This window comes from Natrix helvetica (genome assembly GCF_964273705.1).
Source record: "Natrix helvetica genome assembly, chromosome: 1".
In the NCBI taxonomy this organism is placed as follows: Eukaryota; Metazoa; Chordata; class Lepidosauria; order Squamata; family Natricidae; genus Natrix; species Natrix helvetica.
The window spans coordinates 45,827,224-45,843,405 of record NC_138548.1 but is presented as its reverse complement, the minus strand read 5'-3'; the positions used below and the strand labels follow the sequence as shown (position 1 = coordinate 45,843,405).

Genomic DNA, 16,182 nt, shown 5'->3' with positions numbered 1-16,182 from the left:
CTCTTCTGTTTCAGAGGCCACGGGAGGCCCCTTTACAGGGCAGGGCAGAGGAGTTTGGGAAATACCTGCAGGATAAAGTCGCTCAAATCCGGAAGGATTGGGTCCCCTTCAGTGGCCCAGTCGAGACGCCAGTGGCGAGTCTTGAGAAACCTTTTTGGGAGGAGTTTGACTTGGTTGTCATCGAGGATTTGGACAGATTGCGTGGGCGACTGCGACCTACCACATGTTTGTTGGACCCGTGTCCCTCCTGGCTTGTACTGGCATCCTGGGAGGTTACACGCGACTGGCTCCTGGACCTAGTGAACGCTTCGTTGGGTGAGGGGTCTCTCCCGGCCGCCTTGAAAGAGGCGGTGGTGAGACCCTTGCTCAAGAAGCCTTCCCTGGACCCTATGGAGCTGGTCAATTATCGTCCTGTCTCCAACCTTCCCTTTTTGGCGAAGGTTGTGGAGAGTGTGGTGGCTTCTCAGTTTCCACGACATCTGGAGGAGAATGATTATATAGACCCGTGCCAGTCCGGCTTTCGCCCTGGGCACAGCACTGAGACGGCCTTGGTCGCGTTGGTAGATGATCTCTGGAGGGCCAGAGATAGGGGCTGTTCCTCTATCCTGGTCCTATTAGACCTCTCCGCGGCTTTTGATACCATCGACCATGGTATCCTGTTGCACCGACTGGAGGGGTTGGGGATCCGGGGCACCGTCTTGCGGTGGTTCGGCTCCTACCTCTCCGGCAGGACGCAACGTGTGTTGGCAGGAGAGCAGAGGTCGACCCTAAGCCCCCTCATCTGTGGGGTGCCACAGGGTTCGGTCCTCTCGCCACTCCTGTTCAACACATACATGAAGCCGCTGGGTGAGATCATCCGTGGTTTTGGGGTGGGATACCACCTGTACGCTGATGATACTCAGCTGTACATTTCCACCCCGAACCACCCCAACGAGGCCGTCGAAGTGATGTCCCGGTGTGTGGAAGCCGTACGGGTCTGGATGGATGACAACCGACTCAGGCTCAACCCTTCCAAGACGGAGTGGCTGTGGGTTCCGGCTCCCCGGTTCAACCAGATAATTCCATCTCTGGCCATTGGGGGCATTCAACTCGCCCCCGTGGAGCGGGCGCGCAATTTGGGCGTCCTCCTGGATGCCAAGCTGTCCATGGATGAACATGTGACAGCCGTGGCCAGGGGGGCGTTCCATCAGGTTCGCCTGGTGCGCCAATTGCGCCCCCTATTGGACCGGGACGCTCTACGCACAGTCACCCATGCGCTGGTGACGTCTCGCCTGGACTACTGTAACGCTCTCTACATGGGGCTTCCCTTGAAATGCACTCGGAGACTACAGTTGGTCCAGAATGCGGCCGCGCGGGTGATTATGGGGAGCACCAGGTACTCCCATGTGACACCACACCTGCGCGAGCTGCACTGGCTTCCTGTGGTCTATCGAGTGCGTTTCAAGGTTTTGATTACGATCTTTAAAGCGCTCCATGGCTCAGGACCTAGTTACCTGCGGGACCGTATTCTGCCCCATACATCCCTACGACCTATTCGCTCGCACAGAGAGGGACTTCTCCAGGTGCTGTCCACTAGACAATGCCATGGGGCGGCGCCTAGGAGCAGAGCCTTCTCTGTGGCGGGCCCAGCCCTGTGGAACGACCTCCCCCCGGATATTAGGACAACTACAGACCTCCGCTCCTTCCGTGTTAAGCTCAAGACCCACCTTTTTCAAATATCTGGCCTGGCCCAACCATAACTTCGTTACGCTCCTGAGGGGTTTTTAATTCAGCAATTTTATTTAGGGGATTTTAAACTGTGTTTTAACTGTGTTTTTAGCTGTTTATTGTCTTTCACTTGCAGGTCTACTCTCCTCCATGCACAAATGTAATTGTCCTTGTTTTTCCGTATGTATGTGTGTCCTATGTGTATTTTATCCTTGTGATTGTACGCCGCCCCGAGTCCTTCGGGAGAGGGTTGCGGCTAATCAAATAAAATTTGATTTGATTTGATTTGATTTGATTGCAATGCAATGAACCATACTTTTTTCTTTCCAACTATTGTTATGTCAGGTGTGTTGTAGGCCAAGTGCCTGTCAGTCTGAATTCTGAAATCCCACAAGATCTTGACTTTTTCATTCTCTAGAACCTTCTCAACCTGATGTTCCCAGTGGTTTTTGCTGTACTCAAATCCAAACTTCTGTCACGGTTTTCAGTGAATGATTTTAGCAACTCGGTCATGGCGTTGTAGGTAGTCAGTTTGTGAAATTTTGCTGCACCCACTGATCAAATGATCGACTGTCTCATCTTTCTCTTTGCAGAGGCAACATTTGCTATTGGTGGTAACATGCTGAATTTTTGCCTTCATGAAATTTGTGGCTGAGGCTTGTTCTTGAGCTGCCAAAATAAAGCCTTCTGTTTCTTTTTTCAGTACTCCTGATCTTAACCAGTTCCAAGTTAGCTTTTGGTCAGCTTTGCCTTCTATACTTTTCAAGTATTGGCCATGCATAGCTTTGCTTTTCCAATTTTCAGCTCGCTTCAAGCTGTGTCTTTCTTCTTCCACAGTCTACTTTACTTGTAGGAGTCCTCAACCACCCTCTGCTCTTGGTAGATGATGATGATGATGATGATGATGATGATGATGATGATATTATTATTATTATTATTATTATTATTATTATTATTATTATTATTATTATTATTATTATTGTATCATCAATAGGATACCAAATCATGGTTTCCAAAGGAGAAATAAAAAAATCAAAGATGGCAACTGCATCTGTATGAATTAAGTCCCCCCCACCCGTCCCACTTTTTCTATGTTTGTACTAAGGGTTTGATTGCATAGTCACGTAGTATAATCTTGTAATATTATATGTGGATGACCTTGGAGAACAAGGGGAAGAGATGCTACCTAGGAAGCACATCTAGCCCAACAGACAGCAGCTCCCAGTGGTTTAACAATCTTATCCTAATTGATCACGCAGTTAAAACTAGTGGTGGGAAATTTGTGCCTTCAGACATGCAAGGTTTTGTTAATGGAGCTTTACAATAAAGTAAAATTAGGTCATCCAGTCACATTTCCTATCGGGTTTATCTGGAAGGGCTGACACATCTTGACACACATACCCTACGGATGCCACTGCCTGCCTCTCATCTCTGCCAAACGGATTGGTAGATGTTTAAGCAAGAAATTCTCTTATTTCTCCTCCTTTATTCCAGGCAAGCATGAGTTAACATGTTGGTCCTTTTCTAAGTGTATTATATGTTTCAGAAATATTTAAATGAAACAAAATAAATATAATCCCAAACCACTTCCTTTTCTAAATATTCTTGATATGCCAAAAGAAGCCAGGGGACAGAGAAATTGGAGATAACTATAGGCATCTAGTTGATATTTAATAACATGTATAGGAATATGACTGACATTCTGATTTTTAAAAGAACTTTGTTTCAACTATTCTGAAGATGAAGGGAAGTGAAAAATAGGACAAGTATATGAACCAAAGTTTCCAAATTTCATGCTATGTAATCAGAGCAAAAAAAAAAAAAAAGCATACAAAAATGCATTTTTCAAGGTAATATGCAACACAGATGAGATACTTTTTTGAACTAGGTAACAAGAGCAGGAGTGTGGAGGAATGAAAAGTAGTCAAAATCCAGATTTAGTATGTCCCCAACAAGAAAAGTGTATTTCAAAGAGGAGCCTGGATTTCCCATTTTCTTGCCACAAATGTATGTTGTTAGTGTGAGCCTACTATATAATTTCTATAAACCTCTGAAAAGGCAAGACAAAAATTAAGCCTAAAAGAGTTTCACTTAAAATAATTTGCAACTGCTCCTAGGCTATTATTAAGCTTTCAAGCAATAGTTTATACTGTCAGTTTGGGCTGGGTTATACGCCAGGAAAGGAGAATGCTTTCCTTAATCACTACCTCTGCGAGCAACTTGTGTGTATAAATGCCAGAATAAGGGAAGAGGAAGAACCCGTTCTGCACACAATAATTCAAGCCAGGTTTTGCTCCTTCTTCTGTTTTTCTCCAGTGGTCAAAGTTTTAGGACTTGCATGTTTCTGTTCCATATCATTAGTAAGAAAGCCTGATTCAGCCCTTAAAAATAATTGAATGGGAAGAAACAATTTACCTGTAAGTAGTCTGACTGGATAGCAGTTTGCAAGTGGTCTTTGCAAAGTTCATAAAAGACATCTGAAGTCATGACTTGGGAAAACTCCTCACAGAGGAAATGCAGGGCTTGGCGGTGTACCCACTTGGAGCCATAAGGCTGGGAGCTCCACTTGAGAACGGCAATTAAGGTTTCCAGTGAGATGCTCTCAGCAATAATATCCTCGCAGCCTACACAAAGGAGACAAGCTGTTCAATGAGGTTTACCTGTTCAAGAACTGCCATTATCCAGTAGAAGTCCTGTGATCGGAAAGGTTTCATAAGCAAAACCACAACTGTCCTTTTAAGCAGGGTTCTTTTAAAAACTGGCTTGTTGACACCTGTTATTTATACAGCTGCAATTAGGCACAGTGTCCCAAAAGTAACTACAGGTAGTCCTCCACTATAAGAGGGGGGAGGGGGGAGCAGCTCACTTAAGTGGGGTGGTCACTAAGTGAAACTGTGACTGTGCTTGTGAGGTGTGTTCTGCCAGTTCGGGCGAACCAGTGGTGGCTACGGCAGGGAAGGCTCTGTCTACCTGCCCAGACATCATCACAGAGGCTCTGCACAGGTTATTAATGTGAGGACTAATTGCAGAGTTATTTTTTCATCACCGTTATAACTGCAAATGGTCACTGTACGCTTGACGAGGACTTCCTGTAGTCAAGATTATATTCTAGAAATAGCAGTTTACTATCTATGTCAGGATTCTCCAGGCCCCCCCAGACCCCCCCCAGACCCCAATTACTGTCAAAGATCATTGAACCAAGGATATCAAAAGTAAATCCAGATTCCACCCAAACTAAGTAAATACAATGAGCATACCTCCTACGGGGCAATTTAAAATATCCATCTCCGTTCATATGGGTTCACACACCAGGGTAGATTTAATTTAAATCATGATTTCAATCACTAGTAAAAAGCCTTGATTTAAATCAACTCGATTTAAATCAATATTTTTTTAAACAGCTTCTGTCACGTCTGTCCCACAGCGGCTCCTCCCTCACCCTGCTGTTGATTCATCGACCGTCCCAATATTGCAGAATATACAGCCTCGTGATATATAACTAAGCTCCGTTTCATGCTGAATAAACAAAATTATTACAAGTATCTCAAATAGAAAACTATCTTTGGATAGATTTTTTTTCTCCAAAAGCATTTTATTAAAATAAATTTGACAAAAATAAAATAAAATCCGATTTAAATTTTAAAAAATCTGATTTTTTAAATTTTTTAAAAACAAAATCATCAATTATTATCCACCCTGGCATACACACACACACACACACACACACGCACACGCACATACACACAAACTCTTTTCTAGGATTCCAAATAAGCCAAATTATCCAGATACAGTTTGTTTTTCACAAAACCACATTAATCAGTAAACAGAATCAAGAGTTATTTTTGCTAACTGTGCTTCGTAGATCATTATGTGCAACCTATATACTACTAAAACTCTGATTCCTGTAATATTTAACTGGGTGAAATGGTGCACCGTAGGGTAAAACATTTTCAACTTCAAATGGGCTAACTTCCAAAATGGGTTCAAAATCTGGAACCCGCGACTCCGGTGGAATTGAAATTTGTCAAATTTTATGAAACATTTTATTTCATCAACAGTATTATAAAAGCGCTTTATGGCATAATGCAAAATTTTATAAAACATTCCCTGTGCTGATGTTTGTCTATGCGATACATGAGTTATTTCCAAGGCAGACACATCCCTGAATGTATCCCAAATTTTCCAGTGAAGGATGTACATCAGAAGCTGTGTTACTGCTGAAGGCATGGAGGAATCCAGTTTGTAAGCGTCTTTGAAAGGATGACTCAACGAGAGGGAGGGAGGGAGGGGAAGGAAGGAAGATTTCCAAGTTCACTGCCAGCTTCCCACAAGGAAATTCAGTGGGGAAGCCAACAGGAAGTTGAATGTTTCTCTGAAATAATTCATTGCCACTGAATTATTTTTTCCCTGGCTGCAGAGATTGTGTTTCTCTGTTTAGGTAAGGAAATCTCTCGGAAACAATGACCCAATAGGTCATGGATTGTCTAGTGAATAACAAAAGTACCTTTAAATGCCCACTTAATGCTTCAGTAGAGCTAGCATTTGTTACAGCAGAAAACATGTCCAGCAGAATCAATAAGAAACAAACAAAGAAAGTTAATGTTTCCTTAGCTATTTAATTCAACAATCTAACCTCCCCATTTCTCACATGCTGCCTGTCTAGACCTCAAGATTTGGCAGAAGTAATCCTCCACAGATTTGCCTCTATTGCCAGGAGAAGCGTCTCCTATACTCAAGCAGAACTCTGCCTCCAACACATATGTTCCCACCATTAGCTGCAAGATGCAGATTAGTTCATGTCTCCATACAGAGCCTAATTTTGGATCCTCCTCGGCTATACCAATATGGAATAAATCACCACTTTTTTCTGGGGAATCAAAACATAGGTCACAAAGCAAATAATTAAGGCTCCCTGCAGTGCTTTATGGTATATAAATAGTACAGGGCTAGAAGAGACTCACTAAAAGGATAGTGAAAGCTGCCCCTCTAAACTGTTGGAAGAAATGTCCTTCTGCCTTCAGTTCCAAGTGGGGGAAAAGACACTGGAAACATGGAGGCTGCTTGGAAAGATGGTTTTAATGGTGGACAGGACCACGTGGTTTGAGATCCTGAACTGAAAAGGCAACCACATGCTTCAAGATGAAAAGAAAAGAGGTCGAGATGCTTAAAGTTCCTGGTTTTATGCCCTCTCTAACCTTTGATCTGGAGCTTGTATTCTGATTGGTTGTCAGATTCCCATGGCGCCATGCAGGGGCAACTCTTTAGGCTGTGCTTTGAGCCCAGGTTTGGTTGCCTTGCTGGCTGATGTAATTTTCCCAGGTGCCTTGTGGTGGTGTTTTCTGTAGAAGGCTAATCCCACCTTTGTTATGTAGAGGAGACTAGCTCAGGCTTTTTAATGGCCCATTGAGAAAAGTGGGGGCTATTAAGAGTGAGTCTGTTTCCTGCCTAAAAATATGTTTCTCCATTTCTTATCCAGGGAAATATAATATTCTGCCTTTTCAATATTTCCCAGGATATTTCATTTTTCTAGGAGAGGGGTGGGTTTTAACTTCCTACAAAACCTAAGAGCTGCCCTCCAAGCCAAAAAGATCAGTGGTGGGTTCCTGCTGGATCGCACCGGATCGCGCGCGCTCCCTTTCAGCGCTCCACCTGGCTTGCGCGCTCCCTTTCAGCGCTCCACCTGGCTTGCGCGCTCCCTTTCAGCGCTCCACCTGGCTTGCGCGCTCCCTTTCAGCGCTCCACCTGGCTCTCGCGCTCCCTTCCGGCGCTGAAACTTTTCAGGCGCTCCGCTCCGCTGAGGAAACATCTCCGTTCCCAGCCGAGCTGGTGGAGCGCAGACAGGCGTCGTTGCTTCGCCAGGGCCGGGCAAAACTGTACTTCCGGTTTCAGCGCCGGAAGGGAGCGCGAGAGCCAGGTGGAGCGCTGAAAGGGAGCGCGCAAGCCAGGTGGAGCGCTGAAAGGGAGCGCGCAAGCCAGGTGGAGCGCTGAAAGGGAGCGCGCGCGATCCGGTGCGATCCGGGAGGAACCCACCACTGAAAAAGATGCACTGATATTTATACATTTCAGCAAAGGGGGAAATGGTGCATGGATAAATATACACAAGTAACCAACTAATAAATCCCAGATTACCTCTTATCATTTTGCTGTCGACTATCTTCAAAGGAAACAATTGTCTTAGTCAGGGGGAAAAAAACCAAGTCAAAAGGAGAGGACAATTTAGGGTGCCAAATGCTAGAAGGAAGATATCCTTCATTGGCATCTTGAGGACAGATTTATAGGTTGCCAAGGGAATGTTCTGGTAAGATTTACAACAGGCTGGTGTGGAATTAGATGATAAGGCAGACCCAAGGCTATTGCAAATTCCTTATGTTTCAATTTGATTTGAATAATGCCATTCAACTGAAAACTTACAAGTAGGCTTCAGCTTACAACCGTTCACTAAGCAACAGTCAGAAAGTACAACAGAACCCTCAAAATGTAATTACAGCCTGGATTTGAGATTCTTCCCCCAAGCTCAGATGATCACATTTGGGGCATTCAGCAACTGGCTCATATTTACAGCCATTTTCAGAGTCCTGTTCACACAACCAAGGTTTATAATGTTTTTGCCTGGGTTTTGGCAAAAACAACTTACAGTATTGCAGACAACGGATTTGCTTAAGAATGGCAAATTCTTCAGTTCAGTCACATGGGTGCCTTGACTTATAACCGTCATAGCATATGAAGGAAATTCCAGGCTCCGTTATTGTTGTAAGTGGAGGACTGCCTGTACTTTCCTCACAGTATCTTCTCCCCTTTCACTGCTTCACAAGAGCAGAAGTTTAACTGGCTAGGGCAGGGTGACAAACACAAGGTCCGGGGGCTGTATCCGGCCCATGGGGTACTTAGATCTGGCCTGCGGGACCGCCTGAAAACAGCAAAGGACTGGCCTGTAATGCTTCTGCCAGCGAAAACGGGTTCCCGAACTCCATTTTTGGCTGCCACAGCCTCCTGCAACCCTCTGCCAGTGTAAATGGAGCTCGGGAGGGCCGAAAATGGATTAGAAACCGAAAATGGAGCTCGGGAGTCTGTTTTTGCTGACAGAGCGCACAGGCCAGCACCAGCACCCTCGATAGGAGTGCGCCCCGCCCCCCAAGGTCAAACACAACCCTGATGCGGTCCTCAATGAAACCCCTGGGCTAGGGAGACTTCCAGGGAAGACATGGTGAACTGAAGGAGTGGAGCTATTGACTGCAATAGAATGAAGAGCTGGTAAATAGATAGGCTCTTCGGAATTCCTCTCCAGACAAGGGGAGGATTTGAGATTGCCCAATTTGAGACTGTTCCATACAGCTGTTTCTTGTGAGGAGACCATAAGGCAGTGGTGGGTTTGGTGCTCTGGGAAACAAAGGAATAGCCATCTTCCTCGAACCACAGTTGGCGCCTTCAAAAGGACGTTGGGTTCACATACTGTTCTTTCTTTTTGTAATGGGATTTGTGGATGGCTTTGGAGAACAAGGGATGCTGCCTAGGACACAATCAGACGAGAGATGTAGCAGCCCCCAGTTTCTTAACAGTCAGAGAAAGAAACTGAGGAAATCCTAATAAATCAAGCAATTAAAGGTAATCACAGAAAGTTTGTACTTTCAGACCTTCAGGATTCTGTTAATATAGTTTACAATATAGGTAATCCTTGACTTAAAACTATTTGTTTGTAACCATTCAAAGTTACAATGGCCCAGAAAACAGTGAGGTATGAATCAATGTACAGTTGATTCATATATTCAAAAGAATTCAATTATGATTGACATAGCTTATATAAGCCGACAAATAATAAATCAGTTTGATGTAGTGAATGTAGAATTCTTTAAATAGAGAACACAAAAGTGTTGGGAATAAATAAAGATCTAAGGCAGCACAGAATCCCCCCCTCTTTTCTGAAAATGGAAATAGAATACAATGGGCTCTTGAAATTATTCCTTATACAGTACAGTAATGATTCCTAAAAGATATTTACCAAAACTTTTCAGGCAATAGCTTTACACAGAGAACAGATGAACATGAATATTTTTTAAATTCTATACCAAATCTATGTAAATGTACAGTCTTCAAAATTATTTAGAAGTAGATACAAATTTAGGTTAATCATCTGTAATCCTTCAAAAGTCTCTTCTGCATCCCTCAGTCAAAACCTTACATTTTGTTTTAAAACCTTTCCTATTAATTACATCAGAGGTGTCAAACTTGATTTCATTTGAGGGCCACATCAGGGTTGTGTTTGATCTCGGAGGCCACGGTGGGCATGGCCAGCTTGATGTTACTCATATCAGGGTGGCCTGAAAGCTCTGCTAATGAAAATGAGCTCCTGAGCTCAGTTTTCAGCTGTGATGGCCTCATGAAACTCTCTGCCAGTGAAAATGGAACTCGGGAGAGCCACCTGCAGCCATCACAAGCTCCATTTTTGTCAGGCAGAGGCATCGCGGGCCAGTCCTTTGCTATTTTCCGGGCATCCCTATGCTAATTTAGAGGAGAGCTAATTTATGCGTCCAGTCTTGATCGGACTGAGTCTAAAGCTGGGAGGAGTCACCAGTGATATCACTATCCCATCCTGGCTGCTGTCTCCACCAACTGGGGAGAACCAGTGGATTAGATCAAGGCTAGCCAAAATCACAAAATATTTTGTACATATAGTACAAACACATTTCAGCATTTAAATTTCAATTCAAATCATCCCCCAAAACAATATAGTGCATTATTTTTAATTCTGTTTTTACCAATGTGTTATCAGCATCCTAGAGGAAAGAAAATATGAAGACTTGTGAGCTTCAAATCAAATCCAGTCTAATCCTTCAGATTAGACAGATTGCGTTCTACACAAATTAAGCCAGTGCAGAATACAGAAATATGCCAGGCCCCAACAGACCTTTAATAAATAAGCTTGTCAAGCTGCAGAAATGTATTTTTCACAGCTGGTTGAGTTCTATTAAAAGTTAGCAGACCACTTTTCACCTGTTCCCCACTTTTTGCAGTACAGCTGTAATGGATTCTTTCACTAGTTTTGGATCTATGAACATGAAGAGGGCTATGTCATCAAATGGAATCATAATTTCATCTATTCTTGGGTCTTTGATTTTCTGGAGGCACTATAATGGAGATTTGATAGAATATTAGCTCCCCTCTATGAGAAGTCCAAGCTGTTTTGTGAGTTCTTTGGCTATGTTCTAAGTTAGGAATTGGACAAAGTAGTATGTTGGGCTTACATATTTTTGGTTATAAGAACAGTTTGCAACATACAGGTGAAACTCGAAAAATTAGAATATTGTGCAAAAGTTCATTTATTTCAGTAATGCAACTTAAAAGGTGAAACTAATATATGAGATAGATTCATTACATGCAAAGCAAGATAGTTCAAGCCGTGATTTGTCATTTGAGGATTATGGCTTACAGCTCATGAAAACCCCAAATCCACAATCTCAGAAAATTAGAATATTGTGAAAAGGTGCAATATTCTAGGCTCAAAGTGTCCCTCTAATCAGCTAATTAAGCCATAACACCTGCAAAGGTGAGCCTTTAAATGGTCTCTCAGTCTGGTTCAGTAGGAATCAAAATCATGGGAAAGACTGCTGACCTGACAGTTGTGCAGCAAACCATCATTGACACTCTCCATAAGGAGGAAAAGTCTCAAAAGGTAATTGCAAAAGAAGTTGGATGTTCCCAAAGAGCTTTATCAAAGCACATTAATAGAAAGTTATGTGGAAGGGAAAAGTGTGGAAGAAAAAGGTGCACAAGCAGCAAGGATAACCGCAACCTGGAGAGGACTGTCAGGAGAAGGCCATTCAAAAGTGTTGGGAACTTTCACAAGGCGTGGACTAAGGCTGGAGTCAGTGCATCAAGAGCCACCACACACAGACAGATCCTGGACATGGGCTTTGTTATATTCCTCTTGTCAAGCTGCTCCTGAACAACAAACAACGTCAGAAGCGTCTTACCTGGGCTAAAGAAAAACAGACCTGGTCTGTTGCTCAGTGGTTCAAAGTCCTCTTTTCTGATGAGAGCAACTTTTGCATCTCATTTGGAAACCAAGGACCCAGAGTATGGAGGAAGAATGGAGAGGCACACATTGCAAGATGTTTGAAGTCCAGTGTGAAGTTTCCACAGTCCGTGTTGATTTGGGGAGCCATGTCATCTGCTGGTGTTGGTCCACTGTGCTTCATTAAGTCCAGGGTGAAGACAGCTGTCTATCAGGAGATTTTGGAGCACTTCATGCTTTCTTCCGCAGACGAGCTTTATGCTTCCTTCTGCAGACAAGCTTTATGGGGATGCTGACTTCATTTTCCAGCAGGACTTGGCACCTGCCCACACTGCCAAAAGCACCAAAACCTGGTTCAATAACCGTGGGATTGCTATGCTTGATTGGCCTGCAAACTCGCCTGACCTGAACCCCACAGAGAATCTATGGGGCATTGCCAAGAGAAAGATGAGAGGCATGAGACCGAACAATGCAGAAGAGCTGAAGGCCGCTATTGAAGCATCCTGGTCTTCCATAACACCTCAGCAGTGCCACAGGCTGATAGCTTCCAGGCCACACCGCATTGAGGCAGTAATTGCTGCAAAAGGGGCCCAAACCAAGTACTGAGTACATATGCATGCTTACACTTTTCAGAGGTCCGATATTGTTCTATGTACAATCCTTGTTTTATTGATTGCATGTAATATTCTAATTTTCTGAGATTGTGGATTTGGGGTTTTCATGAGCTATAAGTGATAATCATCACAATTATGACAAATCACGGCTTGAACTATCTTGCTTTGCATGTAATGTGTCTATCTCCATATATTAGTTTCACCTTTTAAGTTGCATTACTGAAATAAATGAACTTTTGCACGATATTCTAATTTTTCAAGTTTCACCTATATATACATATACCTTTTGTGAAGGTGGGAAATCTTTCAATGTTGAGAATTAGCATTTTGGGACAGGAACAGGGCAGTTATTGGTAATGCTGTGCAACATTTTTTTTCCCTTCAAAATTGCAGGACATAGAATAATGAAATCAAATTACAGAAAGATAGATTCTGATTGAATGTTAAAAACAAAAACCCTTCCCAATACCAGGAAGAATTCAACAGTGGAACCAATGATCCAGAAATATAATGGAAAAAGGAACCTAGATGGTCATCTATGAGACATGCTTTAGTATAGATTCCTGCACTGGTGGAGGCGGGGTGTCGATACGGAAATCCAAATGGCTCTTTCAAACTCTATGATTCTAGGATGTAAAGACACAGCTCTAGGGTGAAAGACACAGCACTATGAAACCAAACTAAAACTAGGAGAAGAGCTATTCAGAATGTGTGTTAAAAGTGGGTAGAAAAAGCAATACCAGAATTTGCAAGCAGGGACAAAATCTGCCAATGTTCATTAGTATTTGTTTGAGACCCTGCATTCCTGGAAAACAAATAGGCTGTATTTTTTTTGGGGGGGGAATAGGTCACTGCTTTCAAATGGCTTTCTGCTGGAGTTCAATTCCTTTGAAATGTCAATTATAGCTTAACGGTGTAACAGGCCAAATCCTTGACTCTAGCACACAAATATATTTATTCTACATCATACTGCTGAACATCAAAAGTAGCACAAATAAGTCAGAAACAACAGCTTGAGCCTAAGTGAACAAAAATGAGAACAGCAATGGCTTTTCAATCCCTGAATTGTTTATTATTTCACTATTCAGGCTCTACTGGTCTTCAATTACACAACTGCTTGGAAAGCACTACTTTCATTCAGGCATAATCTGTTTTTATGTAAGTGTAATGCATACATAAAAATTGGCACCATCTGCTATTCTTTTTTCATATACCATCTTTTGATCGAGAATGGTATATGAAGAAAGAATAGCAGATGATGCCAAACCATAAACTAGATACATAATTTGTCTCAAAGCCTACTAAGCTTTGGTTATTTACTGTAAACTGGTAGTAGAAGAAAAAGGGCATGTACAAAATTAGGGAGGGCGTTTTTGGCCTTGAGAGATAAAATTGTTTGGGTGCTAATGATAATTGAATACAAATAAAAGTATCTGCAAATAAAATTCTTAACAACTTAAAGGAAGCATGTACAGTATGTAGTGGGAAAATATTATCAGTAGCTGCCTTTTGAATATCTTAAATAATGATTAAGTTCATTTTTCATTTCATTTTTAAATGTTTGGGATACTAAAAAGAATTTGAGCCGTTATACCCTGTTTCCCTGAAAATAAGACCTCCCTAGATAATAAGCCCAATCGGACTTTTGAGTGCATGTGCTAAAATAAGCCCTCCCCGAAAATATTGCAAAACAGCAGCAGCCATGAGGTGACCACTCTCGCCGCCTCCTGCACCTCAAAAATAATAAGATCTCCCTGAAAATAAGGCCAAGCGTTTATTTTGGGGGACAAAAGAAAATAAGACCCAATCTTATTTTCAAGGAAACATGGTTATGATATGAATCTACTATTTTAATCTGATTGCTGATTTCTACTGACAAAAAAATCAGGATTTTAATTAAATCGCATACATAGTCTTCCCTTCCTTTTGAATATAATTTTCTCTTGGGCCAAGGATGGTGTCTGCTCTTATGATCTTCCAAAGACAGGTAAAACATGGCTTTTTCTGAAAAGGATTAACTATAAACAGTGGTGTCATTTCCAATCATGTTAACATTACTTTTAACTTTAATTGAAATGAAGACTGAATGAGATTAAACTTTTAATGGGTTACTATTATTTGTTGAATTTTATGTGTAAACGAAACCCATAAATAAAAGATTTAGGCTTATGTAAGGTCATAAATTGATCATTTTTCAAATATTTATAGTCCACCCAAATGGGCAATTAATTTTCATACCATGAAAATAGGCTATTGCAATTTGGCCAATAAGTATGATACCTTTAAAAAACATGTATTCATTTTGCTTAAGCTTTGCTCTTTATTTATTTTTATTCTCTTCGAAGCATTAACAAAAGGCTATCCTGTTCTCAATGATTGTAATGCATACTTTTGTTTTTCTTTTTTAATTACATGCTATCAAGATTGAATGAGACAGAAAGGATCAATAAGGGAAAAGAATAAGAGAAGACTGCTTGTCTGCCAATAATTATTCTTTGACATTTGGCTTCATAATCTGCCAATTATTAGTTTAAGAAATACCCTATTGCTGATTCCAATGCCTATAGAAAGCATGGACAATTTAGAGAGGTTATGGTATTACCACTAGAAGATCATCTTGAATTACAAAACAGAAATAGTTTTAAGATTCTCTTCTATGGGTGAAAATTTGCAATATAATAGAATGTGTCATGATGATGTCATCCATTCAGTCATGTATGACTCTTGGTGGTTCTATGGACCAGGTCTCCCCACATCTTCCAAACTTGCACTACTTCTTTGAATTTTTCTATACTCTGACTGATATCAGCTTGGATGGTGTCCAGTCACTATGTCCTTTGGTGGCCTGGTTTCCTTTTACCACTAACTCTTCCAAACATAATTGCTTTCTCCAGTGAATTCTCTCGCATGACATGGCCAAAATAAGTGGGACACAGTTTTGTGATTTTGCCTTCCAGTGTCATGTCTGTTGTCATGCTCTCCAGCATGTGCTTGTTAAGTCACCTTTGCGGTCCAAGAAAGATGCAGGAACTTTCTCCAGCACCACAGCTCAAACAAGTTGATTTTCTTCCTGTCTTGTCTGTCCAACTTTCACAATCATAGACAGCAATGGAGAACACAATGGAGCAGACTAACCTACATTGGATTGCCAGGCTGATGTTCTTGCTCTTCCATAGTCTGCTCAGGTTCATCATTGCTGTGCAACTCAGTGCAATCCAGTGTTTTATTTCTCGGATGCATTCACCGCTTGGAGCGATCCTAGGAAAGTGATCCACCCCCCCCCCCTTTATTTCTTCACTACCAAGTTCTGTTCTGATGTTCCCATTCCTTGCAATGGTCATGAGCTTGGTGTTTTTGATGTTCAGAAAGAGCCCAAAATTCTCACTTTCTTCTTTGATTTCCTTGATCAGATGTTCCAGGCGTTCTTCGGATCGAATATGACAAGATAATTCAAATTTTGGTTTTAAGAATGAAATAATGTTGAAAGAAATGTTCCAGATACAAGTTAAATTAACTTAAATGTGTTAAAAATATTTTTATCTGCATCCCTCAATAGAATGGAAAATATGAACAGAATTACTAAGTTGTGGTGAGGAGTCAGAAAACTGGCACTTAAAACTATAATTTATATACTATTGCTGCTATTCTGGAACATAATAATCTCATGACACACAGTATTTTTAGGATTTCTTCCAAAGAAGGATCTAGTAACTGTGACAATCTTTACCATAATTATTTGGACCCGCTGTCTGACCCAATAATTCATGTACATAAATCCTTGCTCTGCTGCACTATTTTGCACAAGTGTGAATGTACAACACATACAGGACTCTGCCAATAAGTAGCAAGCCA

At 41.8% G+C, this 16,182-nt stretch overlaps 1 protein-coding gene across 3 annotated transcripts in view; it reads right to left on the bottom strand.

Moving 5' to 3' along the window:
* BTBD7 (BTB domain containing 7) overlaps nucleotides 1–16,182 on the bottom strand; it is an 86,755-nt gene that overhangs the window by 29,038 nt on the left and 41,535 nt on the right. For all 3 annotated transcript variants that reach the window (XM_081939445.1, XM_081939446.1, XM_081939447.1), the window contains one exon: nucleotides 4,123–4,331. In XM_081939445.1, coding sequence (XP_081795571.1) covers nucleotides 4,123–4,331 — 209 coding nt within the window. The remainder of the gene's footprint in view (nucleotides 1–4,122; nucleotides 4,332–16,182) is intronic.